The sequence below is a fragment of the Rhipicephalus microplus genome, chromosome 10, assembly GCF_043290135.1.
Source record: "Rhipicephalus microplus isolate Deutch F79 chromosome 10, USDA_Rmic, whole genome shotgun sequence".
Taxonomy (NCBI): domain Eukaryota; kingdom Metazoa; phylum Arthropoda; class Arachnida; order Ixodida; family Ixodidae; genus Rhipicephalus; species Rhipicephalus microplus.
The window spans coordinates 44,999,172-45,024,259 of NC_134709.1; the positions used below are offsets into that span (position 1 = coordinate 44,999,172).

The window sequence follows — 25,088 nt, forward strand, 5'->3', positions numbered from 1 at the left end:
ATACGCTTGTGCTGGTAATATCAAGGGCCTAACTGGTTCAGAATTATGTCCTGACAATCACAATTAGTATACATTCCTAGCAGTTGTGGCATTACTGTACAATCTTTCCTCCTGTGTATTAGTTTATGCAATAAAAGGCATGCGTGAGATTTCCAAACAATAGCTGAAGGTCCAGAAAACATCACCACCATTTCGTTGGCCTAGCATTATAGCATTATTTGTTTCTGTCCTCACTCTTCTATAGATATGCCGCACTTGCTTCAGTCAAAGTATGTACGCAATACTCTCACAGTTCTTTTAGTAGATACTGTTAAAAGCCTGGTACTTAGCCTGTTCACTTGTAGCGTGTTTGGAGCTAAAAGCGATAAAATGCACTTCGCTACTTATCAGACCATGAAGTCTAGGCTGGCAATGACACAGGGCTAATAGTATTTGCTACACGAAACAAGAAAAGGACAGAATTCCTGATATAAACATCACCAGCGTTTTACGACGTTCACCACTGTTCCACTAGGCACCTACCAAGGAACATGAACCAACCACGCACCTTTTTTGCACCTTTCAAATAAACAGCATGGTATAGTGCTGCAATGCTGAAATGAATGCTGGTGTGCCGCACCTCGTGAAATGGTTCAGGTGATGCGGGCAAGTCAAACAATCCTGTCGTGTAAAATTCCACAGTCCCTCTACAACAGACTCTGCAAACCTGTATTTTCTAAGTTAGCTTATGCGACAGACCCGAAGGGGATACTCAGTGTGCAGCACATTGAGTCCACTTCTATTAAAGCAAACGTCTGACAAGGCCAGCTTGAAAGTTTCAAAGTGCCTTTCTTGTGCTTGTCTACGAGTCAGAGTACTGGTGCTGTACAAACGAGCACTCGAAAATGCATTACCCGGCTCCACGAAAGCCAACCATTTAAAAAACTGGGACTACGACGTGCCCAAAATAAGCTAAAAGCCATTCTCAAGAGTGAGGCTGCTCCTCGAACAGCTTGGCACTGTTGATGCCCCGCACCGTAACCTTGTTGGGCCTGACGATGAGGCCGTGGTTCGGCTTGCACGTAAAGTAGCGCCTCCCCTGGACGCTGCCGTCGTTGCGACCCGTGGGCCCACGCAGTTCCAACCCGAGCCAGGTGCCTTCCTCAAAGTGCACCGGACCGATGTACCGGATAACGCCTTTTTTTTTGGGGGGGGGGGGGTAGTTGACGGTAACGGACGGGTGCAGAGAAGATGGAGCAGATGAGAACGCAGATCATTACGATGACCCAACAGTAGCAAAAGATCTTTGACTGTCAGAAGAAGAAAAGCTGAGATCGACGAACCTCGACTCCGTAATTCCAGACAAGCGCGAGAGTGAGGGAAAAAGGAACAGCTACACAAAACAGGCGCTTGCTCGTCAACTTGTTCCGTCTTCTGTCCCTCCTTCGCAGTCTGAATAACGAATCCATATCAACAAGCCTGACCAGAGTGCTTTGTCAGATTAATCATCGGTACTTTTAAGTTCGGCTTTCTTTATAGCCATCTTTTACATCTTGTCAATGATTACGAACTTGTTTGGCAATCCACTGTTCTAAGTCGCTACACTACAGAAAATTAAAATTGTGCAAAAATAAATGCAACCATGCAAAAGCTCGTTACATGCTGTTCACGAAACCACTCTTACCTCAGTGATTGTAGCATAATTAAGGCACTAGGAATTGCCAAGCCTAAAGACCAGCTACCTGTGGGATACCGATTAGATTTTCACAGGCATTCTAAAGACAACACTGTAACTACCTGCTCAACTACGCATAAAGAAATTTTATTACTCCAGCTAAAACAGTTAAATGTTCACTTTTTTTGTAAAGCGGTAACCAGAACTGGAAGAAAAAGCTATGGTGATACTAACTAAACTAGATATAACACTACTAAACCGCATATAACGCTAGTTTGTACACCTACAGAATCGAAAGTTGGGCTAGTTGGATATGCATGGTATAACAATCAGTTAAATTGCACGAAAAAGCGTGCGCTTTAACTGATGCAAAGCGCTTGTCCTCTCTTCCTTTCTGTTTTTTCGTGAAGCGCTTGTCCTCTCTTCCTTTCTGTTTTTTTGTGCGCTTTAACTGATTGTTATACTTTATACACCTTGCCCATGTACACATATTACAAGGGTGTTTTGCTAGGTGCAGATGTAAGCATGACATGCTTCTTTACTTTATGATATCACTAATGTACTTATATGCTTTATTCCATGCCTCTTACATGACGATAGCCGCCACATTGTGATACATCATGCACAATATTAGTCAGTGATTCCTTAGGAAATGACCGCAAATATGGATGGTAGCTGTCGTCTCATGTTTACAAAGCTAAGCAAACTTTACAGGCAATACTTGCATTCTGGTGGTCATTCCACTCTGAATTTTAGCGCCCTTACTTTGAATTCCAGTAAATTTCCTTGCAATTGTCTTGAGCCTTAATATAAGATTTTCTTTTTTACCGAGTGATGGCATAATCTAACAAAGTTACCCACAGTGAATTGGATAAGCATTTCAGGCTTAAGAAGGAAGACCATTTCAACTGGGATCTAATTCACCAGAAACAGAGAAAAGTTAAACCTTAAAGGTTAAAACTTGCAAGCAATCTACAATGACCAATTAAGGTCAGCAACAATTTCATAAAAGCAGTGAAAATGCATTGCTAGCAAAACATGCTTATGGCAAGACAACTATAATTAGTTGCATCTACAAATTGCAAAAAATTGGAGCAGGATATCGTTAAAAACTACCAATCTACAAGCAGCTGTGTGATAAATCTACCGTTAGACGTGAAGCTACATTCACAATATGCACTTAAAAGGATCTTCGTGTGATATGCTGATTGGTTAAACACATGTCGCAGCAAGTAGTACATTAAGAAACATACGGGGTGCCCAGATGGTTAGTGACTGCTTTCAATTTCCTAATTTTGAAAAAAAACTGCAGACAGATTTCAATTACGTCAATTTTCTTATGCGTGACACCGCAGTGGAGGTGAAACGGGTTAATGAAGTCTTGACATATCTCCTAACATTTCTGTTTATCTGCAAGCATCTAGAAATACCATCAGTTGGTAGAGTTTTTTAGAAGCGGCAGTAGGACGTTCAATGGACAGGCTTGAACTGGGATTTCTCCTTGATTCAAAATATCTGCTGTTTTGACGGAATGGAATGAAAAAACTTTATTTGAATGGAATGAAAAAACTTTATTTCTGTTTTGATGGTCCCAATCATTCAACCAGTCCCTCCAGGAAGTAAAAGTTTAATCTGATGTGAGATAAAACAGCGAGATGTATTGCGAGGCTTCTTAAAATCTTTAAGCACATTAAACCGACTCTTCATTTACACGGCTCGCCATTCATCATCACCTGCTAGGCTGCCCAAAAGATAGCACATATTTCGACCACCTCCCTGGTATAACGACAATTTTTTTTCTCGCACACCTTTTTTGTGCATTATCACCTTAAACTAAGTACTTTGGTACCATAAAGAACATGCGCTATATCAGTCTAACAGACCTGCCTAAACAGTAAATTTTGTCGTGATAAAGATAGCTCTCTGATCGAAACGTAGGTCAGGTCAAATGTCTAACATGGCATTCTTGGTAGGAAAGTAGAGGGAATGCAGTTTTTTGAGAAAGAAAGTGCAAACAAGACTGATGAAGATTATCGTTGGGAAAGAAAGATGCCCTCCCTGAATGCATCGCTCTTACGTCAAGTGTAAGCAGAAGACGATCCATCCTTCGATGATTTATAAAGACACTGCATCATCTTTAATTCAAGTGCAACAGTAGATGGCCACTCTTTTGATGGGGCTATCAAGACCCCCTCAATGGAGCATTCTAAAATCCTTTGATGGACTTTAGTAAAACTTGTTGCTCTAGTTAGTGCATGTTACAAGAAAATTAGATGCGAACCACTGGGAAAGATTCAAAGGTAGGAGCTCTTTTTTTTCGCTTATTCTTCCTTGGTGGTTTGCGTCGTCTAATTTTCCTGGTCCTTTAATGGAGTTACTTTTTTAACGACTCCATTAGGTCGTAAGAAATTCAATAATAATAAGTGGGGTTTAACGTCCCAAAACCACCATACGATTATGAGAGACGCCGTAGTGGAGGGCTTCGGATATTTCGACCACCTGGGATTCTTTAACGGACACCTAAATCTGACCACACGAGCCTACGGCCTTTTCGCCTCCATCGAAAATGCAGTCGCTACAGCCGAGATTCCATACCGCGACCTGCGGGTCAGCAGCGAGTGCCATCACCACTGGACCACCCGCAATGGGACGTAAGAAATTCAAAGCAGGCACTTATGTTTTGGTCACCCCGTGGCAAAGAAATAAAGGCAATGGGTCGGGGCTTACCCAGCTCATTGCAGACAAACACATTCATCCCCACTGTCAGCCAGCAGCCCTTCTTGAGCACGGTCTGCACAGTTTTAGCATGCTGGGACTTTGCACTGTACTCGGCAGCAGCCAGAAGACGAGGGCGGGTGGAACAAACAGGCAGTTAGGAATCAGGCACGGTTTCGCACGCTGTCTTGTCGTGCAATGTAATGTGAGGGGTAAAAAAAAAGCGTGCAACAAAGTGCAGCAGAAATCATGGAAGTGGTCTGGCGACCGAATTGTTAGTAAGCAAGGAGACTCACGGCGGTTTCTTATCGGTGCCGGTCGATCTCTGAGATGCAGGGCTGCCACCCGAATCACCATCTGAAAGGAAATGGGGCATCTGTTTTGGGAACTAATCGCTCACAAACAAGCGAACCACACGAGCGTACATACGAGCTGGGTAAGTTCCGACCCACTGCCTTATGCGGCCCTATTAGTTAACTTGAAAAATTGAATTTTTTCATGTTCCAGCACTGATCAACAAGTGGATTCAACCAGACAAGAAAAACAGCGCAAATAAACGCAATTTCATTCACGTACAGCAGCCAATCATGCAGAAGCAGAAGCCATTAAAGTATTGCAGCCTTAGAGGTCTCACTTCATAGATTTCAGGGAGCACTCGCATTTCTTTTTTCTTTATCGCACGCATTTCCTATGCCTTGCACGTGTGTCACTGTCGCTGTTACACAACGTGGTGTTCACTGCCCTGTTAGTATTTTCTGGTTATCATCTTTCGACACACCAGCTACACTCACACGTTCAGTCAAACCACACAAACAATTGAGAAGAGGAAATGTACAGTGGGGTTGTCAATTCCAGCAGGTAGGTTGGCCAAACACATTGCGGTGCTGGTGCCATTGAACTAGACCGGCATTTTGTAGCTCTTACAAAAATGTACATTGACGGCATCAAGGATATTTACATAGAAGTCCTCATATGGTGGTTATGCCAGTGCCGTGAAGCCGCGTAGCATCATACGATAAACAAAAATAGCTAGCAATGGGCCTGTATCAGGGTCGCAAGGCAGCATTGCGACAAAGGCATAGCTGAAAACACACAGTTGGCAATTGGCTATTATGAAGCATGGCCTGTAGAAAACACCAACTCATTTTGTTGATTACCAGCCATTGCACTTCCATGAGTGGCTTATAATAGCTTATGTCCTGCAGAGGCTGAAATATTGATTAAAAGGAACATTTTACAAAGAAGTTTTCTAATCTTGCTACTAGTGTATTTTAATTGTCGATGGACAACAAATACCTGTGGAGCTTCTGCTGATGGATGTGTTCAAATCAACCAAGGAGTCCAGATCAGATGCTTCCTCATCTGTAGTTGAAGGTATCCTATCGAAAAGATAATAATAAAAATAATAAAAAGAAAATTGTGGAAATGCACAATATATGAAAGATAACGGCCAACAAATAAGGGAAAAAATTGGATGCCCATAAAAGGTTTTACATTTAAAAGACGTAAATTTCCTCCTTTCTGCTAATTTATTCAGTCACTATAAGATCTGATGAATTTGCAATCTGTTGCCAGAATTATTCAGTACAAAACAGACTCAAGAGTTAAATTAAGAGAAACCTAAACGCATTTAGCACAAACTGGTGCTTCGCCGACGTCGATGCCGTCGCCCTTGCGAGACGCTGCAGTTGGTTGCTTGGGAGAGCATACGAGCTTTGCAAATAAATCACTGCTACTAGAAGCACCGCATGATCAATTTTACTAGTGACAACATTGCTTAGCATGCGTATTTGTTCGCAATGCTTCAGGTGTCATTGTCTCGGCCCCTGCAAAGGTACACTACAAATTCATCAAGACCGAAGATGTGTGTGTGTTTGTGTATGTGTACGCTACCTTGAAGAAGTACTTTGTAAACTACACAAAAAACGAAATTAAAACAAAAGAAGCCTTATGTCTTGTCCTCTTATTGGGTCTGTTTAACTTCCCAGAATTTAATTCCTCAGAGGTGCCACTGGCTCTGAAGGATTTGATCACTGACATCACAAATCGAATAAGCCTCGAAGGAGCGCTGACACAAAAATTTTGCATCTTGCTTTTTCTGTTGCAATAGGTAGCTAACAACCTACTTATTATAGCTAGAAAGCTCGTTTGCTTGAGCAAGAGATGATTAATTATTCAGAGATGGTTTTGCAGCACTTTAAAGTCACAGTTTTGGTTTCAGAAAGTGCGGAATGAAAAGAGTCCCAGAGTGGTTTTCATGTAAACATAGCTGGCTACGTGAGCACACACCACCGAGGGCTAGAGCACTGCACGGGCAAGATTTTTTGGCCTGGAGCTGCTTTATGAATCCCAAGCCCAGCCCAGGCCCATGTTTCCAAGCCCGAGCTTGGCCACATGGTTCCAAGCCCGGGCCAGGGCATTCATTACTAAACTTATCCAGGGCACGCGTGATAATTACCAGGCCCAGCCTAGGCCCTCTAAAGGTTATTAGTTGTTGATGATCATTATTAACGATGTCTTGCACTTTTTGGTGGGTGATCAGATAGAAAATCCAGTATGTACATGCATTAAATTGCTGCTTTAGATGCAAGGGTAGCTATAAGGTTCAGCTGTTTCACTGTTAAGTCCTAGGACGCGGGTGTGATTAGGGCAGGTGCGATTCCGAATCTGTGTGCGGCAATCTGTGTAAAGCCGTCTTGATCTTCCCAATACTTTCCACTTGGCTGTCACCCAGTTTCTAGCAAAATTTGATGCAGGAGTGCTGCTCCAGTGGCTCCAGTCGCTTTGCAATGAAAAACCGACGAAAGCAATGTGCCCCACCTCGCTCAAATGCTGCGTCCCAGAGACTGACGCTATTGGCAGGTGGGAAAAAACTCACGCATGCGCACTTCTTTTAAATCCATCAGGAGCTCGCAAAAAAATAAGATTGCATGCTTTTCGAACAGACCTCGCTCCTTATAGCATGCAGTGCATAACTTTCGCATGTGCTCGAAGGCCCGACTTCGGCCTTTAAATGAGCGGGTTCGAGTCCGCCCCGGCCCGCAGTCTCAAGCCCAGGACCGGCCTGGGCCCACTGGAAAAGGCTTTGGACAGCCCGGCCCATCCCGCGGCTTTTGGATCCAGGCCCGTGCAGTGCTCTACAGTGGGAACATGAGCACTGTCTTGACGACTCTTTTCAATGAAGGCTTTCCCCGTGCTTATAATCCTCTTTGAGGCGTCGTAAATAAGCATGAACCTCCAAAAACACACTCCTGCAGCACGGACACCTATGAAAGGTAGCGCAAGTCTGTCCCCTCTTTTCGTTGAAAAGGTCTGTTAGGCAAGGCCGCTCGCAGGAATCGTGGCAGCCAATACAAACTCATAATGCAGGGAGGAATTGGTTTCTTACACAAAAACAAAAGACACTTTTCACACCCAGTGCAACTACACGAACTTTAAAATTGATTTTAGGTATGTTCTATGGTATATTATCTACTGATATTTCTTAGAGGATGCATGTGCACCTACACAAACGAAGTAAGTTTTCGCGGGGTTTTCCTTTGGGAGGGGGCAGGGGCGAGGGTTCATTGCAGCACTCCCCCTCCCTATCATGTGAATGTACAAGGCTGGCTTTGCGCCCTCCTTTCACTCTCTCTGTCTCCCCACCTGTGCATGCCTATGCACACAAACCTATTCTACAGCTTATCTCGGTACCAAGTCATGCTTGCAAATTGTAATGTAAACAGCACACAGGAAAGGGAGTACACAAAACACACGACACACAAGGAAGCGACCTGGCGTCTTTGTCTTTCTGTGTCTTTGGTTGTACTATAAGCAACACTAACACAGCATCAATTTTTTAAGTGACACAAAAGCTCACCATTTAACTTTCGACGGCTGAGCGAAGACGCCGTGGTTCGGAGGGCAGGTGAAATAAGTGACGCCGTTGACGGAGCCGTTGTTCTTGCCCTCGGGCTTGGCCAGCTCAATACCGCACCAGTACCCTGTGCGTTCGGGTGACGGTTGCTCGCATTGTGCTTCCCACAAAAGACACGTACGCACACACACACACAACACACAAAGAAGAAAGAAAAGACATGCAAACACAAAGTCAATCACACATCCAGTCACCACAAAAGTGCGTTTGACCGACAAGTGACTGGCCGAGACACAAACCTGGTGCAAACTGCGTTTCGCCCAGAAAACGCACCACTCCTTTTCTCTGCCCCACAACGACGGAGTCTCCGATCGAGAGCTTGTTGTTCTTGCGATCATACAGATGCTGCTTCTGTCTCAGGTTGGACAGACCTGAAGATGGCGGAAATGGATATTTTTAGTCAATCAATCAAGATCAACCAAGATGTTCCAAGCAGTCAATATTAACTGTATTGACAGACCAACTGAAATAATCTGCTGGCCCTTTCAGTAACTATAACAGCAACCGAAACAAGGAAGTCGAAGAGACCAGCTCAGCAGAACTACAACACAGAGAATCCTCATGCTAACAGGCATACAGTGAGAATTCGGGAGTCTTGCGAAAATCTTCTCAGTGCAGGGGAAATCAGCAGTTATATATACAGACATTTCTTTCAGTCCTACCTTAAAGGAATACAAAAGGCAAGGTCATCACCATTAGCATAATTACTATGCTTGTGCGAATAGTGCATTTTAGGTTTGAAGCAAATTTGAAGCGAATAGTGATTTTGATCGAATTATTTCGAATTGATTTTGAATTATATGTATGACATATAAAAAAAGGAATATTTATCATGACCTAACTAAACTGCGCAATATTTATTTTATTTGAAATAGGGGCTCTACACAAATGCCTTTTTTTTTCGTTCAAAGAAAGTCGAAACAACCTTGAGTAGTAGTTTCGGTAGGATGCGAGTGATAACCTGTAAGATACTAAACGTTTTAAAATTTATTATACTGAGAGCATATGAGCCGTTATAACAAGCTTAATAAAATGAAGTATTGATATGAGGGTAATATGTTCCTTTAAAGGGGCCGTGCAGCACTTTTTCGAGTAGCCATGGAGTTAGTAAACATGCCTGTTGCCTCATAAATTTACCGCCACAAAGTTTCTCAAATCAGTCCAGTACGAGCGGAGTTCCAAAAATTCGTCACACGCTGCTATTGCATTCTCTTTTCGTCCCGACGAAATAACTCGAAGCTAAGCAGGGAGGAATGGCATGGCGAAAGAAAATACGTCACTTGCACCTCGTGACCTTGAGCACTTTTTTTTTTTAGAATACGCGTCTTTTCAGTGCAATTGCGCACATACTTGTGGACAAGCGGCGGCCCCGGTAACGACGAACGCGCCATGCTCATATCAGCCAATGGCTGTGACCAGAGCCGCATATTCTTTCTTGGCTGTGACAAGTGATTTTTGAGCATGTATATTGTCATTTTCTGAGGTAACAAAGCAATTTATAGCTTTGAAAATTTATTGTGAATTACAGGCCGCGTGCTGCGCTATAATATTTGCCTCGTGTGTTCTCGGTAGCCTCGACTACTGATCAACAGCGTTTTCTGACCTTGCTCAGTACAGGCGCGTTCACAACGAAGGCTGGGCAACCAAAACGACGAGGCGGCAATACAGGAAGCGGAAAAAACCTCCTCTCCAGGCGGCGAAAGCAGGAGAAAAACCACGCGGCAAGGCCGATCGCTCTTGGGTCAATTTTTTTCCGCCTGCCAAAGCTCGCCGCTTTGCCGCAGCCAATCAGAACGCCACGCAGCGGAGGCGCGGTGGTGGGGCGGGTGTACGTTTGGGAGAAGCACTGACATGCCATAGCGACACGTGCGCAAAATCGCGAGATGCTCGCCTCTTCTGCCGCGCGGCCAGACGAAGGAGGCATGCGGTCTGAACAGGTTCACGCACTCGCCGCCTCGCTGCTTCGGAAATCCCGCTTCGCCGCTTTGCCTTCGGTGTGAAAGAGCTTTAAGTGTTGCAGGGCCCCTTTAAATTCGAAGAAAGGCTTCGCGGCAAAGCAAACTTTCCCTGGATAGATACTTTCACGGCTTAGCACGCCTACATTGCAGTGAAACCACTTCTCCAAGCGAATTAATATACATTTATTTGTTTATTGCGAGTACTTCGAAAATATTCGATAATTTAAATTCTAATCAGAGCGAATTCGAATACCCAACTATTCGTTCAAATATTTGAAGCATTCGAATATTCGCACAAGCCTAATAATTACCATTTATGGCTGACTGCTGCAACACAGAGAAATATTTGTAACATTCAATTACAAATTACCAACAAAGAGAAATTGAAGCTATATGTTGCTAGTAGTCACTGTGCCACCACAAATCGTTTCCCAAAACACTTAGCACTTGAGGAGGGAGACCCTGGTGCCTAAGAGGCAGAGCAATTTAAACAAAACAATACAATCTTCTAAAATATATATATTTTTCTCAAAATATAAAAGCTACTTCTACAATATTAAAAACACTTAATACATGCTTGTCAAGTTATTTGGCCTTGGAAGTCACTTTCATGACCAATCTGGCTCATGAAAGCAGTTCCAAAAGTCCCATCCAACAGCACACTATGCTGGAACCCTATTTAGTGTCACTATCAGCTGCCTTCACAAACCTGTAAAACCACTGTAAAGCTTCTGAACGCAAACATCTTTCCATAAACCCGTCTTGATAGAAAAACCAAGTATTAGTTAAACCTGCTTGTAACGAATTTCTCGATATAATGAAGTTTTTCTATTTCCTGCCATTACTCCGTAGAAGCACACGTATTTGCGACCTTTATATAACAAAGTAACAGTGGGAGACATTCTTGATATAATGAATTTCAGCCATGAACAATCCAGGAATTTCGCTATGAATTTTGTCATTATGGTACGAGCATGCATCTTCCGCAGTTGCCCCGCTGCTAACGAAGCCCAAAGCGGCAACAGTGTCGCGCTCATGGCTCCGGCAACTTTCACGCAAAAGTGAGCGCTCAATAATGCACGTGGATGTGCACGAGGCTGGCAAGGGGGCCTGCCCCCAACAACCCAGAGTTGCCACATAAAGGTGCCCTCTTCCTCCCTCTACACCAAAAAGTTGGCAGTGCCACGCTTTTAGTTAGCGTCATAAATGCGTGGTCGCGCTGCTTATAGAGGCACTTTACCGAATAGTTTTCCACTTCGTTTGCTATTCATTTGACGCCATGCGCATGTGCATGGTTTCGCTGCGCGAGCATGAAGTGGCCGCCAAGGACGTTCAGCTTTGCTTATTTTTCTTTCTTTTTTTTTTTATAAACCCGCATGTCGTCACTACTGAGGAGATGTCAGATTAGGCACGAATAGAAAATCACCAAGCCCACATGACAACTACGGATCTTCGGAAATCTACTCGTCACGCACTTTACCATCTTGCACCGTCACGCGAGTGCGTGGTACCGTAGCCTTTGTGATTAACCGATTAGCTCTGGCAACACTGGCAACAATACGACGGCATGTTGAATGCAGTGCAATGAATGCGAGGGCAACAAATTGTAATGTTATATAAATAAAGTAGGGCAGGCAGTCGACTTTTTTGGCAGAACTCCTACAAAACGCTGGCGTAAGCAAATATGGCCGCTCCTGGAAGAAGTGCTCCTTTCAAACAGTTTCTTCACGTTGAAAGCGAGCTGATGCTTGCCCAGATAGCACACACGCCGGCGATCACGACCCAAACTCAAATTTCACTGTTGCTACCCGGACCCCCTCCCCCCCCCCCCATTTTTTTCATGCTTTTTCAAGACAGGTGGTTTTCTTTCTGTTCGAGCGATCGACCGCAGTTATAAAACGTGGGGGATGCCTTCCTTAGGCTATAGAGTTGGGTCGGCTCATTTGATCTCTGTTTAAGCAGCGCTTGTGGGCTCTTATCCAGCACGCATAAGTTACGATGCACGGGGGCATGTCCTCACTTTGGACTTGTTACAGAACCTGGCAGCAACGGCGAAAACTGGCAGACAGTGTCCATATAATTGCTATCGCAACAGTAGCGCAGCTTATTTGGTTTGTTTTACCGCTAAATGAGTGTTTTGGGTTAGCTCTAGCTTCAGTTCCCCTTTTGTTCAATTTGTGCATTTGTTTTTCAAATTTTCGTACTGAGCCCGCATATAACGGAATCCTCTTTTTTATGAATTTTCGCAGCATGGTCAATTTCGTAATATCCAGGTTTAATTGCACAGTAAAAGAGGGTGCTCTAGCCAAGATCTTCAAATTCTTTTCGCGAGTTGCCCCTTGTGAAGTTGTGCTTCATGAAGGTGCGCTTCGCGAGGTTAAAAACTAGTACTCACCCGTCTCAATTTTTGAAGATACATGAGACACATCCACCTTCGGGTATGAAATGCTTTTTGGCGGGCGGCTTGGCTTTGTCGGTGAAGACACCGTATCCACCTGAGTACTGCCATCGTACTTCTGAATCTTCGTTATTGGAGCAAATATTCCTGCATGAAAAGTCAACATGCATATAATTCCCTGCCTTATCTTCGAAAACTCATTCCAATTTGGGATTAGATACAACACATACAGCACACACAATTCCTGCGCACTTTATTGAACCTGTTATCGTCAGTAAATGCCGGTTCAACTGACGCTATCTCCACGCATACACATCCACAAAGGAGGTGCCTGCTCTTGTAAGGTTTTGAAGGAATGCGTGAGATTTAATGATATACACTAGGGGTCGGCGACCTGCGGCCCATACAGCAGTATACCTCGCTGGCTGCATATGGCCCCTGGCATGACGTCAAACACCCCTTTTTTTCTCGTATTGTTACCGATCTGAAGGCCGAGATTGCAGTTCCTTTTTTTTTTTCTCCTAAGATGAGATCTTTGCTTGTAACCTTAGTTTGATTAGAACGCTGCAATATGCGCGCTGAAAACAAATATAAATTCTAGTCCAGGTTTGTCTGCTCATTCGTCCAACTTTTTCCATTTCTCTGGGAAGCCCCACTTCGCCAAATTTGCGATGCGGCCTACTGCTGTGTTGGCTCCATGCAACCTGGCCTTCCACCTCGAAAGGCTGCCAACCGCTGATCTGCATGGTTGACACTTGTCTTCGACGAGATGGTAAGTTTACCTAGTAACCATTTTTATAGATAATGAGCCATTCCTAAGTTACCTATCTTTTAGAATGTGCTCCATAAAATCAGCACGAGTAAGCACAAGACGAGCATTCAAGGCGTTTTTTGTTTGTTTTTCTCACTTCTGAAGGGATGCAAGGGGCTTTACCGTGATTCATAGGGCACTGGAAGTAAGAGACACCGCCGAGCGAACCGTCGTTCTTGCCGAGCGGGTTACACAGCTCCACGCCGGCCCAGATACCAGTGGCAAAATGAATGGTCCCGCAATATCGCAACGTGCCGACCTGCAAGAGTTTTTTGTTTATTTATTTATTTTCACAACGAATCCAAAGAGTAAAGCCCTATGTGAAGTTCTTGTGTGAAGTTCTTGGCCCTATGTGAAGTTCAATGATTCCGTATACTTTCGGTGTGCTTCACACATTTCGCATACGAAACCAACATGGATCCGTATGACTTTTATGAAAATTCCACAAACATCAAATGAACCTGTGCAATTCAGAATGTTTCCCTAAGAATACTGCACAAAATAAAATCTCAATGCCTTTTTTTTATTTTATGTGACGTTTATCGCTTAAGCTCATTTTCACTTTTATTATCTATAAGAACATTAAAATCTGGGGTTTCATGTGCAAGAACCTCAATACTATTACGACGAAAGAAGTAGTGGAGGACTACAAATTAGTTTGAACTGCCTGCGGTTTTCTAACATGAACAAAGCTCGAGCTAGAAGAGATGCTTCTCCATTTCGCTGATTTTAAGATGCAGTCCCACGACTGAGAATTGAGCCGTCCCCGAGCTTAACAGCACATGCTCTTAGCCACTAAGCTATGAGAGCATAGTGTCATTTAATGATTCATGAGAAAGCTGAGAGGGTGTCAGATGACTGTTTTGCTAGTCATCTTACCTTAGAGCCGCCCACGGTGACCTTGTCGCCAATCTTGAGCCCAAGCGACTGCAGCAAGACGCGCCCCGTCGATGGAGAAGAGGCCGATTCCTGCTGTTGACCGCTGCTGTCGGAGCCATGGGCTCCGGAAGGCAGTGAACAGCGCAGCAGGTCTCGCATGTTGCACGCCGTGCTGACCTCGCTGGGCAACGCCTCGCCCTTCCTCATCTCCGGAACACATTCTGCGCAGTGAAGTATTGGGGAGATGCGAAAGAATGCACCTTGAATCAGCAAAGTAAAGAAGACGACGCCGCAGAAGCATATGCAAATATGGAAGAAGCTAGACGAAACATGAATATGCAAAAGAAAATATGTGAAATGCATGTATGCTCTCACCAAGCAACCACTGAATAAGCTGTTTATAATGTAATACTGTTGCACAAAGCACTACATTTACTGTCATTTAAGTATGAAGAATGCATCACCCTAGAACAAAATGCTAAGATGTGAAATACAATCGGGAATTCAAAAAATATGCTAAGAACAAAGCAGACAAGATCTATTAATCTTGATCATGAGTAACATGCAGCACATTCGATAAAATGTCAGGTGCACATAAAGAGTCCAACTACGCACGAGCAAAAAAAAAAAAAAAGATGCAGAGGCTACTGAGTGATGAACGAATATAGACAGAAATAAGAGTGTGTTAAGCATGCTATCATATTAAGCATGCCAAGTCACTATGATTTTTTCGATTTGCATAAAAAAATGAAGCACTAATTCGCTTTTCAAAACCAACTCTTGGTTCTTTCCCCTCAATGTGCTGTTCCACGAACATGAGATAACATACCTAAGACCAAAAATCATCATTTACGTGACGACCAGTTCGCATCAATTTGGCCACTTAGGTCACTTTGCAACTCCAATCTCACAGGAACAATTCAACATGTTTTAACCAATCGAATTATAAAACGTGTTTAGCTGTAATTCTCAGGAGACTAAAAAAAATACGAGGGTGGTCTTTTTTTTTATTACAGAGAGAGCTGTGTATGGCTAGGCGAAACAAAAAATCATTCGCCACGAGAAACGATAACAGTCTCCGTTGGTTGTGCCGTCAGTTACATCACTCTCCACGTTGAACCCAAGCACATGTGTCAATGGGAGTGCTGTTAGTGACACAATTCTTCACGTTGTATCCAAGCACGCATGCCATGGGCTGCAGCATCAGTAACATCACTCATATCTCTTCGCAGCCGTGCCACCGAGCCTATGCAGAACTTCCACGTGGAGAAGGCACGGATCGTACGAACGCCCGAACAGTACACAACTTTCAAGATCAGCGCCGACAGCTGATCTGTGTGAGAATTCATGTTTGCCAGGCCGATATAGCAGTCGGGGCTCAACAACAGGCTAGGATGTCAAAGCGCAATAACCAACTGCGCACGAACCATCTGACAGTTTTCTGAGCACAACTGCAGGCAGAGCAGCACCAACGAGGCAATAGCGGGAACATGTTCGTCGGAGCCTACACCCACTTTCGGCGGGAGTGTTTCAAGCGGCACTTTCGCTTTGGCTGCGACACCTGCAACCACTTGGGGAGGCACATTTCAGCTTCGCAATAGAGCATCCAGGGGTGCAACAGCCAAAATAGAATTTGCAGCAATTTTTGGAGCAGCAGAACTTTTGGAGCACTAAAATACAAATTTAGAGCAGCTTACGGAAAATAAAACATCTACTTTTTTTATCCCAAAACACCAAATTTGGAGCAAAGAAGGCTTACATTAAAAAAAAAGTTTGTTCAAGTCATTCAACACTATCTAAATCATGCAGAGAAACATGAACACTGCTGTTTTAATAAAACTAGCATTTCCATCTACCCACTAAGCAAACAAAGATAAAGTCCACATAACCACTTTTCCGGTCTGTCAAATCTTTTAACAGAATCCGTGAATTGAAATGTAGATCTGTGAAGCTAGCGACCTTGAAATTCAAGGGATTCGTGAAACTGAGGAGCAGGGGTGGCAAAAAAAAAAGAAAGATCGCACAGTTTTTTTTTTTTTTAAGGTGGCGGAAGTGCGATACATTGCTCTAAATGATTGCCAGTAACTTTTTCAGATGTCAGTGATCATACTATTACTCTCAATTATGTGCTAGTATACACGCATGACTAATTGAACAAAATTTGCTGTCCCGTGAGTAGTGCTAACAGCCCTTTCCAAATCATAATATGCTTTTCTGCAGGGCACCAATGTATTGCGAAGAAGGTGGTTTAAGCAGTGTTCTGTTCTCATTTTTTTACGATGAGTGTTAGGTTTAGGGCACAACCTCTCGGCTCGCTTGCAGGGCTCGTTCTACCAGATAAAGTAACAGTGGAGCCTGTCCATTGGTCCTGCAATAGCACTTCGGATATCTATCGCCGGGACGACGCAACTAACGCAACTTCCAGGCAGAAAAATGTTTTATGTGCTGTTGCTATGGGGACCAACGTGGTCCCCGGCAATGCTGGCATTTGCTGCACGTCGAGTCTATTCGCGCATGGAAAGCGCGGTATGCGCTTCCAGCTCTAGTTGCTAACATGCCATAGCCTCTTTTGCTGGCTAGCAAGTTCATAATTCGCGCAAAGCGTTCGTGGCTACGGCAACGCATTCTTGTCTTGAAGTTGCGTCGTCCCACTGATAGGTATCCGTTGCGGTCAGCGGACCAATGGGTGCATGCGCGGCTTTGTTACTTCACCTGCAAAATAGCTGCTCGCGAGTGCCCTAACCTAATGGAATTAAGGTTAGCGTGTGTAGGTTACCGTGGTTTAAGGTTAGAATCTGTGCACTTGGATTGACTTAAAACTCAAACTGCAGGTGGGCAACGTACATGGCCTTCATTTCTGGCTGAAATTAGCACAACTGAGAAAATTTTCAGACTGGTTGGGCATTTAGGTGCAGCGTGGCACAATTTCAGCAAATTTCATGGTTTTGGCGCAGCTTGGTGCAAAAATAGGAAAGTGTATCAAATCAGCGCAATCGGCACAGCTGTTGCACCCCTGAACACCTGGACAAAGTGTCTGAATGGTGATTTTTTTTTAATTCATGTTCATAATAGTGAATTTTTAAAGACAAGCCCTTGCTGAGGCATTTTTGGTTTGTGTTTTACATCATATTGAACAATTATATTTGGCCCAATTGTTAAGCCAAATTGTGTCCCCCACACTGGAAAATTTTCGAGATACCAACTTACCACCAGAGCAAAAAAATCTGAAATTAGGGCATTACAAAACAATATGCTATACTTGTGATTTATTTTTTTCTTGAAATACAGGCCACAAAAGTAAATAATAACAGAATATTGTAAACTCATGTTACTCACTCTTGGTACAGGATGAACTTTCAGACCATTAGGTCTTCAATAGGTTTTTTTGTTTTTGTAGGGCTTAGTCAAAAGTCAATTCAAACAATTCACAAAAAGTAAAGACCTCTGAATTTTTTTAAGGCAAAAATTTTTTTCATCAAGCCAAGATTCATGTTCTTGGTTGAAGTCGCGTGTCATTTTATGCTCTGTATTCCATTAGTAAAAAAAATTTCAGTGGGAGAAATGGGCAAGGGCCCTTTTTGTCACCTTCTCGCTACACCACTGGTTCAGGCTTTAGCACCTGCAGCCCAGCAGTGCAGGCCCCGATTCCTCTTTCATTTGGACTATGTTTCAAAGAGCATGACAATGACAAAAAGATGCTGTCTCAGTAAGACGAAAATCCCGCCATCTCTACGAAGTGGATGTTGATGGAGGAGTTTGCTCGGAACTGATCAGGAGAAACCATGAATCCTCTGTGCAAGTCCTCTACCATCCTATAAAAACGCGACACATTGTTGCAGGCGTGATGGTATATATACCTATACACACAATGTCTTATTATTTACATATTGGTGAATTATATACAAAATTTACATTACTGATTACAAAGCTGTGAGACACGCTTGCCTTTGAAAACTACAGTTTCGTGGTCAGTGAAGTATGTGGTGAGAGGACCTTGAATTAAGAGGTTACAGTTGAAAGCTGGAGAAGGTGATGTCGATAAAGGTCCCGATTCGAGGTTCTCTTGCCGTTTGCGTGCCGCCTCTGCATCGCGGGCTCTTGCTTTGGGGTCCATCTGTCAACGAGCCTTCTTTGGACCGAGCACAAGGTGCCCAAATGCCTTTCAGATGCATGGCGGCTACCTTGCTCATCAGCAAAATGACGAATAATACAGTGGGTGCTTTCCTACTTCATGAAAGTTATGGTGGGCTCTAGCAGTCGCCTCGAGAACAAGGAGACACACCAAGGAACTTTCCCAGAGCATAAAGTGCTTGGCGAGCAAGCTACTGAAAACAAGAGGCCACAAGCTTCGTACTCACCAAAGGGAATCCTCCCCAAGCTGTCCAGGCTGGTCAGACTGGCACCACAGTCCACAAGGGTCTGAGCGGCTCCCAGGCAGAGAGTAGCCGCTGCTATGTGGAGTGGCGTGCCACCATCAAAAACCTGGCAGGGGCTGTCAATGTCTGAAAGTCAAGTATATTTGGAATGTCTTGAAGGGCATGGAAACACCCTGCTAATCAATAAGATCAGCTACTGGGGCTAGTTGGTGTTGTATCTTCGGTAAATGCGCTTTTAACCGTACACAGAGACGAACTGAATTTGCGACAGTTTTTTCTTCCTTTTTTTTTTGGAAAACGGGCTACGAAAGTGAAAGTTAGCAGCGTTCTGTAAACTAACGTTATTTATCTGCGTTTGTAGTGTGTCCATTTCATTCCTGTATGGTTAAAAGCACATTCACCTAAGACCCTGCTAACTAACACAGCAGTGGTTAAGCGGACGCACACCTTTAGCCAAAACTTGAAAAGCATGGCGTCGAACCCGGTGAAACTTCCCCACAATTGCAGTACGGATGACAGATTCTTCCTAACAACCATCTTTCAAGTAACAGCAGGCAATTTACAGGAGATAAGCTTGACGATTGAGCTATAACAGGGATGCGATGCCATCCGTGGAATATAAATATACTGAGAGAATGGCAGCAAAAGAGATAAAGAAGAAATCAAATGAACATTCAATGCAGAGGTAATTGGCTGAATTTCTCTCTTTGGTTCCTCCGGTTTCAATCCTCTGCTGGAATTCTCTGAACCTTTACACGTTTAAACTAGTCCACCAAGCCACTCCTAAAATAACATAATACTCCCTGAATAGTTCATCGTATCAGAGAATTGATCTGTATATGCTCCCCTTGAATGAGGAGAAAAGGTGAGCTAGTTGGTACTAGGGTGGCCACCTGTTCGGTTTTAGACCAGTTCAACCGATTTTTTTTTTACACAGCGGGCCAGTTGCTGGTACGCCCCCGCCATCATTGGCTGGCTTTTCAGAGCAGTAAATGAAGTGTCGTTCCAATCACGGGTATTTTTATGCCAGCAATTGGACTAATAGGCTAGCTCAGTGTGTTTTTGTTTGTCAATCAGGATTATATGGCTCAAGGAAAGCAATGCTAACTAAATGGCACTGCAGGTCAATGACCTGGCATGACGTCTATTGTTCAACACTAATTTATTCTCCTAGAAGCTCATTCGTGGAAAATAAATCTGTGCAAAATAAATATCTGTGGAAAATATAAATATATAGCCATCTGTGGAAAATAAATATACTGAGAGAATGGCAGCAAAAGAGATAAAATAGAAGAAATAAAATGAAAATTCAATGAAGAGGTAATTAGCTGAATTTCTCTCTTTGGTTTCTCCAGTTTCAATCCTCCGCTGGCATTCTCTGAACATCTACGTGTATCCACTTTACATATATCAAAACTCAGCACTGCTGAAATGCTACAAAAAGCGTTGTGTTGTGATATTAGGGACCATCAAATTACATGTTTGCAAGAAATTATTGCACGATAGATTTCAATTACTTTTTTTTTTTAACTCGCGCATCATCTTCTATCCTTGTTTTCTATGCACTGCTTTACTCACAAGCCAGTGCCCCCCCTCCAAGTTTTCTCGCTTATCGAAAAATCTCTTGCCAGATTTCATCCTTTTGTTACTTACCTGATCTCTTAGTTGCCTTTAGCAGCAACTCGATCACAGGAGGAACGTCAAAGTACGCTGCATAGTGAATCGGGGCCATGTCGGTCCAACGACAGCGCAACGTGGGGTCCGCACCGTAGTCCAACAGAATTCCCACGGTTTGCGTCGAGCTCATCAAGTCGCCAACACCAGTGGCGCCAGACTTGCAGGCGTAGTGCAGAAGCGTCATGTCCGTCAGGCCATCACGATCATTGACGTGAGCGCCTCGTTTCAAAATCTGCACCATAACAGAGTTGCTGCCCTTTAAAAAACAGGACGAGAGCACAGAGGGCAATTTATGGTGGGGGAGGGGGGCGTCGATAGTGATGTAGCCCGGAGGTTGACCAGGCTGAGCTAAGTTGGCTACAAAGGCTGGAGAGACTGATCTCTTAACAGTCAAGAGATGGAAAAATGTCACTCCATACATACGAGTCAGGTACAGGTACGCAGCGCGTAATTTGATGTAACATAGCAGCACGGCTTCGTTACAGAAGATGGCAATTATTAGATGAAAGACATCCCATATCTGAACTCAAAATTCTGAACAAGTGGCCTGAATTAATAGCGGCCACGGCATTCAGCTTAGACTTGCAACCAAGACATATGCCACATACCAGAAACAAAAACGTAATTGTGTGAAATGCCTCCTGAAATAACACTTCACTTAGTGTGACCTTACATCTGAAAGTACTGGTTCGAAGCTCTCTGCCAAAGCAGCGGGAATTACCAGCCTTTTTTCGTGTCTCTTGGGCCGTAAACTGTTGACGTTGATCGTACACATTACCACTATGAAAAAGGCCAGGAATGATGACACTTAGCAACAGTGCTCACTAGAAAGGAGGTTCTCAAAAAAACATTGACCGTTTGCTCTAATTACACAAATTAGGTCATGTCTAGGAATCATTTTGCAATGAACAAAGCCACTGGAATGCTTCAATCACACTTCTATTTTTTATTTATTTTATTTTAAGGTACCTTACAGGTCCCATGGGGGACATTGAGTAAGGCAGCAACACACAAAATATATGTACATATACATATAACATTTAAGAAATACAAAAGGAAGGAAATAATTGCAGAATAATAAGTTGAACAGAAAGCATTACAGTACAATATGTACTGTAAAGAAGATGCACGCATGAGAAAAGTGAATGAAAGGGTGCGTTTCTTAGGCCCCAGAAAGGGAGAGGTTACACGGCACAGTCTTCACGTGCGTAAATTTCAAAACGATACATTTCATAGTGACAATACGGCGGAGAGCATTTCTTGCATGAAGAAAAATAAAAGCGACAAAAAGAGGCATAACTGCCAATCGGAACGAGCTTATCTGACGTAACGAGTTGCAAAATTTCTTAGTGGCCAAATTTGCAAGGGTATGCCGATTGTGGTATCATCTGCTGACCGAAAAACTAATGAACATTCACGGGGTTGCCAGCACAGCGTACATCGTTGAGAACTCTGCAAGGAGTGCGAGCATGGGCAATGCCTTGGATTAGTGTTTTGTATTGATGTTCAAAGACAGCGTTACAACCCGCATACCTCTGCAGAATGGGCCTTGGGTATGTCCAGGTTTCGGAACTCAGCTCCACAACTGGTACAATTGAAGAACCCTGCACAGCCATCACACCACAGTGTTGCTGATGCTCACCTCGGAACAGAGCGCCTTGATGTCCTTCTGGGTGCGCGGAACCCACTGGCGAAGAATGGCAAATATCTCTGGCACGGTTGTGTCGTCACTGTGCAGAATGTTAAGACAGTTGGGGCAGTCGGTGTCAAAGAATGGCACATCCAGCATACGGCACTGCGGGCATGCCGGTGCATCCGTGGGCTGGTACACGATGGCATGCTGCCTCGACACGTGACTCCCTCTCCTGGCACCATCTCTGCTGTCTTCAACATCACCAACACCCATGAAGAATGTAGAGGACACTGGTGGGTGCTCTCAACCTGCAGAAAACCGAAGTGTTTATGACTTGTATACAGTGGAGTCTTCTTGATATTATTCTGCATAACACGTTTTGTGGCCTAATGCATTTTTTTCTATTCATTCCTGGTCAACATCCCTTAGAAATAATGCATTTTTATGCATTTAATAAGACATTTTTGCCCAAAATCAGTTAATTCAACCACAAAAGTGAATCTTGGCCAATATAACAAGAAATCCTGTGCTTATCCTCCTATGTAAAAGCTCAAACCGCATTCCGACAAACTATGATCTGCACGCCACAAAGCTGCTGAGGCTGCAACAGCATCAGTTCCATGGCTAGTAGATCGCTCCCAAGGACGCCCGCTGCATATCCAATGATGATGCGAGCTGCTGACAGTGTATGGATATTTTCCTCCTTTTTATGAAAAGCCACTTTGATTAATATGCTTCCTGCATAATATGTTTCATTTTACACTCTCCGTGAAAAACGCATCAGCGAGATGCTATCGTAGTAAAGAGATTCATTTATGGAGAGAAATAGCAAACTTTAACGAAAATTGTCAAGGCAATTCTTTTTAAAGGCCATACTATCAGATCTACAATGAAGCAGACACCATAGCTGAGCCATCACTTCAAAAAAATGAAGTTGCTCAGAGGAGCAGCTGTGCACTAAAACAGTCGCACAGTATGTATATGCAAGGTTCATGCAGCACAGTTAGGGAACTCAATAGTATGCAAGCCAGTACATCCCCAACACTTCTGCACATGGGAAATAAGCCTTACACAACACAAGGATAACAAGGAGCAGTTTCTAATTTTGTTCTAAACATCAGTTGCTATAACCTAGTGAATACTAGCGAGGTGTAACCTGCCGAGCGTGGTAAACTCTGCACAGTTCTAGGTGGCTCAAATCTGATAACAGCCAGCACTGTAAGTGGCACCTTTTGTCTCTAGCAAACTAAAAACGAAGTCACAAATGCTTTCGCTGTCACTGCATACGACAACGCAACAGCTTAGCACTCCTGCTGCCTTTTAGCAGTGCAAGAAATGCCAGCTAGCAGCAATGCTGTTTTGTTATCGGGTTGAGTCACTGAGCATATTGCACCGCCTACTATGCTGAACAAACCAATGCATGCACTGAAATGATTCTGGCCTCCTTTGACTTTTATTGCAATAGAAGTTGTCTATTTCCACATGCCATTTTGTGGAGCAGAGTATGTATAGGACGAACCAACCGATGCATAAATAAAGAAATATAAGTAAAGCACGATAATTAATTGAAGGGCCTCAAGCACTCTTATTTGTGCTTGCATTGGAGGAGTTGTGGTTATGCCTCGGTATTAATGATCCTGATATACCTTTTCACCGTGAAAGTTGGAGGGACTGACAAGCTAGGGCAAATAAATGATGGAGCATATGTACCGGCCAAACATCCATGTCCCTTTCAGAAAGTGAAATAACCGACGTGTCACAAAAGAGCCATCGACATGCCTATAGTCACAAAACTCAGAAGTAGCCCGTTACATTGTTAGTCAGTGTTATTCTTGCAATTCTATTTCTTTCTGTACAAATTCTATCATCTATTCTTCTTTTGTTTCCATTGTCACGATGTGCACCAGCACACATTATATTTCTTGTCCGTTTTCAAAAAAGTGGTTTCTTGTGAATAAAATCCATACGATGTTAAGAGTTCCTCTCTGCATTTCTTTGCAGTCTTCATAGTTCATGCTATATGTCACACCTTATCAGAACAAACACAATTTTTCATTCCTCACAACAGTTGTCGCACAAACTGAGCTGTGACAAGACATGGCTGCCATGTATTCTTACCACATGGATTGCTATGAAGCTTCAAGTGTCATGTTAAACCTCGCTTCAGTTTTCAACACCTCAGAATCACGTGCCACGATAACATTACAGATCAATCTGTTCTTTAGCTTCGGATGTTAAATTGAAGACCCCCGTTATAGCACTGCCCTCGTTTACACAACTATACAATCAAGCACCCAAACTTATCGAACGTATTGGTCGAAAGTAAATTGCAGACAGTGTGACGGCCTTTTCTTGAAACTTTTCTGAAACTCCACCTGCGGGTACCGAAATCAATCATGCGAAACGCCGGACAACAGCATTGAATTCATGTCAAAACGAGCTACACAAGTGCGGAGGAAAAGAAAGGCTGCGTTTTAAGAATATTTCTTTTTTCCCCTCTACTCATAAACAGCCGTTTTCTTGAAAGCGAAAGCAAGTTAAAGATTCCTGCGCAAAACGATTATTTCTTTAGTTACATAGACTAGCGGCTACGAGGTCATGCGAGACTTTTTTGCGACGTTCTATCCCGGCAAATGTCACGGTTCTACTTCGAAGACTGCATACGTAGGAGTGAGAAAGTACAACTGCGACGTCGCGTCGAAACTCGACCGCTACGGAAGCGCACTGCACGCAACCAAAATGAACGAAGTCGAACCTATTAAAAAGAACTGTTATCCACAGACGTTTCGTGGCGTAACGTTCTGACGTCATGTTTGAACGGCTCTTTTTAATCGTCCACAGAACGGACTTGGTCGACTAAGGAGCACCTGTGTGCCTCACCAAAACGTTACCACTTGCGCGGGCACGGAAACACGATAACGCGGCGACTTGCCTGAGGTCTTCCGGCGTGCCGAAAAGAATTGCCCGGACCTCACGCCAACGATGCCGTCGCACCAGTGACCCGCGTTTTGCCAACTTGGTCAACGGCGGCCGCGCATAACACAACGAGGTCGCTAACACCGTGTAGTCCA

The 25,088-nt window shown here is 43.7% G+C and overlaps 1 protein-coding gene across 3 annotated transcripts; it reads right to left on the reverse strand.

Annotated features, from left to right (window-relative positions):
• Positions 1–922: 922 nt before the first annotated feature.
• On the reverse strand, positions 923–25,088 carry LOC119181325 (CAP-Gly domain-containing linker protein 4-like). Of its 3 annotated transcripts, none has more exons than XM_037432535.2 (13): positions 24,950–25,088; positions 22,027–22,325; positions 20,361–20,616; positions 18,690–18,833; positions 14,332–14,552; positions 13,576–13,711; positions 12,639–12,788; positions 8,525–8,656; positions 8,229–8,352; positions 5,666–5,748; positions 4,666–4,726; positions 4,382–4,476; positions 923–1,176 (listed from the first exon to the last, which is right to left on the reverse strand). In XM_037432535.2, exons 2-13 carry the CDS (start codon positions 22,288–22,290, stop codon positions 965–967), a joined length of 1,878 nt encoding a protein of 625 aa, XP_037288432.2. In that variant the 5' UTR covers positions 22,291–22,325; positions 24,950–25,088; the 3' UTR covers positions 923–964. The 3 variants fall into 3 exon arrangements, with proteins under 3 accessions (XP_037288432.2, XP_075731704.1, XP_075731705.1); XM_075875589.1 differs by having other exon boundaries at positions 8,229–8,385; XM_075875590.1 differs by lacking the exon at positions 4,382–4,476 and having other exon boundaries at positions 8,229–8,385.

Bases quoted from the DNA above. Each gene is read 5' to 3' on its own strand.
- LOC119181325 (XM_075875589.1), bottom strand. From the start codon at position 22,290: ATGGGTGTTGGTGATGTTGAAGACAGCAGAGATGGTGCCAGGAGAGGG. The intron at 8,657-12,638 runs GTGAGTACTAGT...CGCCATCTTCAG, and splicing joins ATCTTCAAAAATTGAGACGG to GTCTGTCCAACCTGAGACAG. The intron at 4,727-5,665 runs GTATTTGTTGTC...ATTTCCTTTCAG, and splicing joins CATCAGCAGAAGCTCCACAG to ATGGTGATTCGGGTGGCAGC.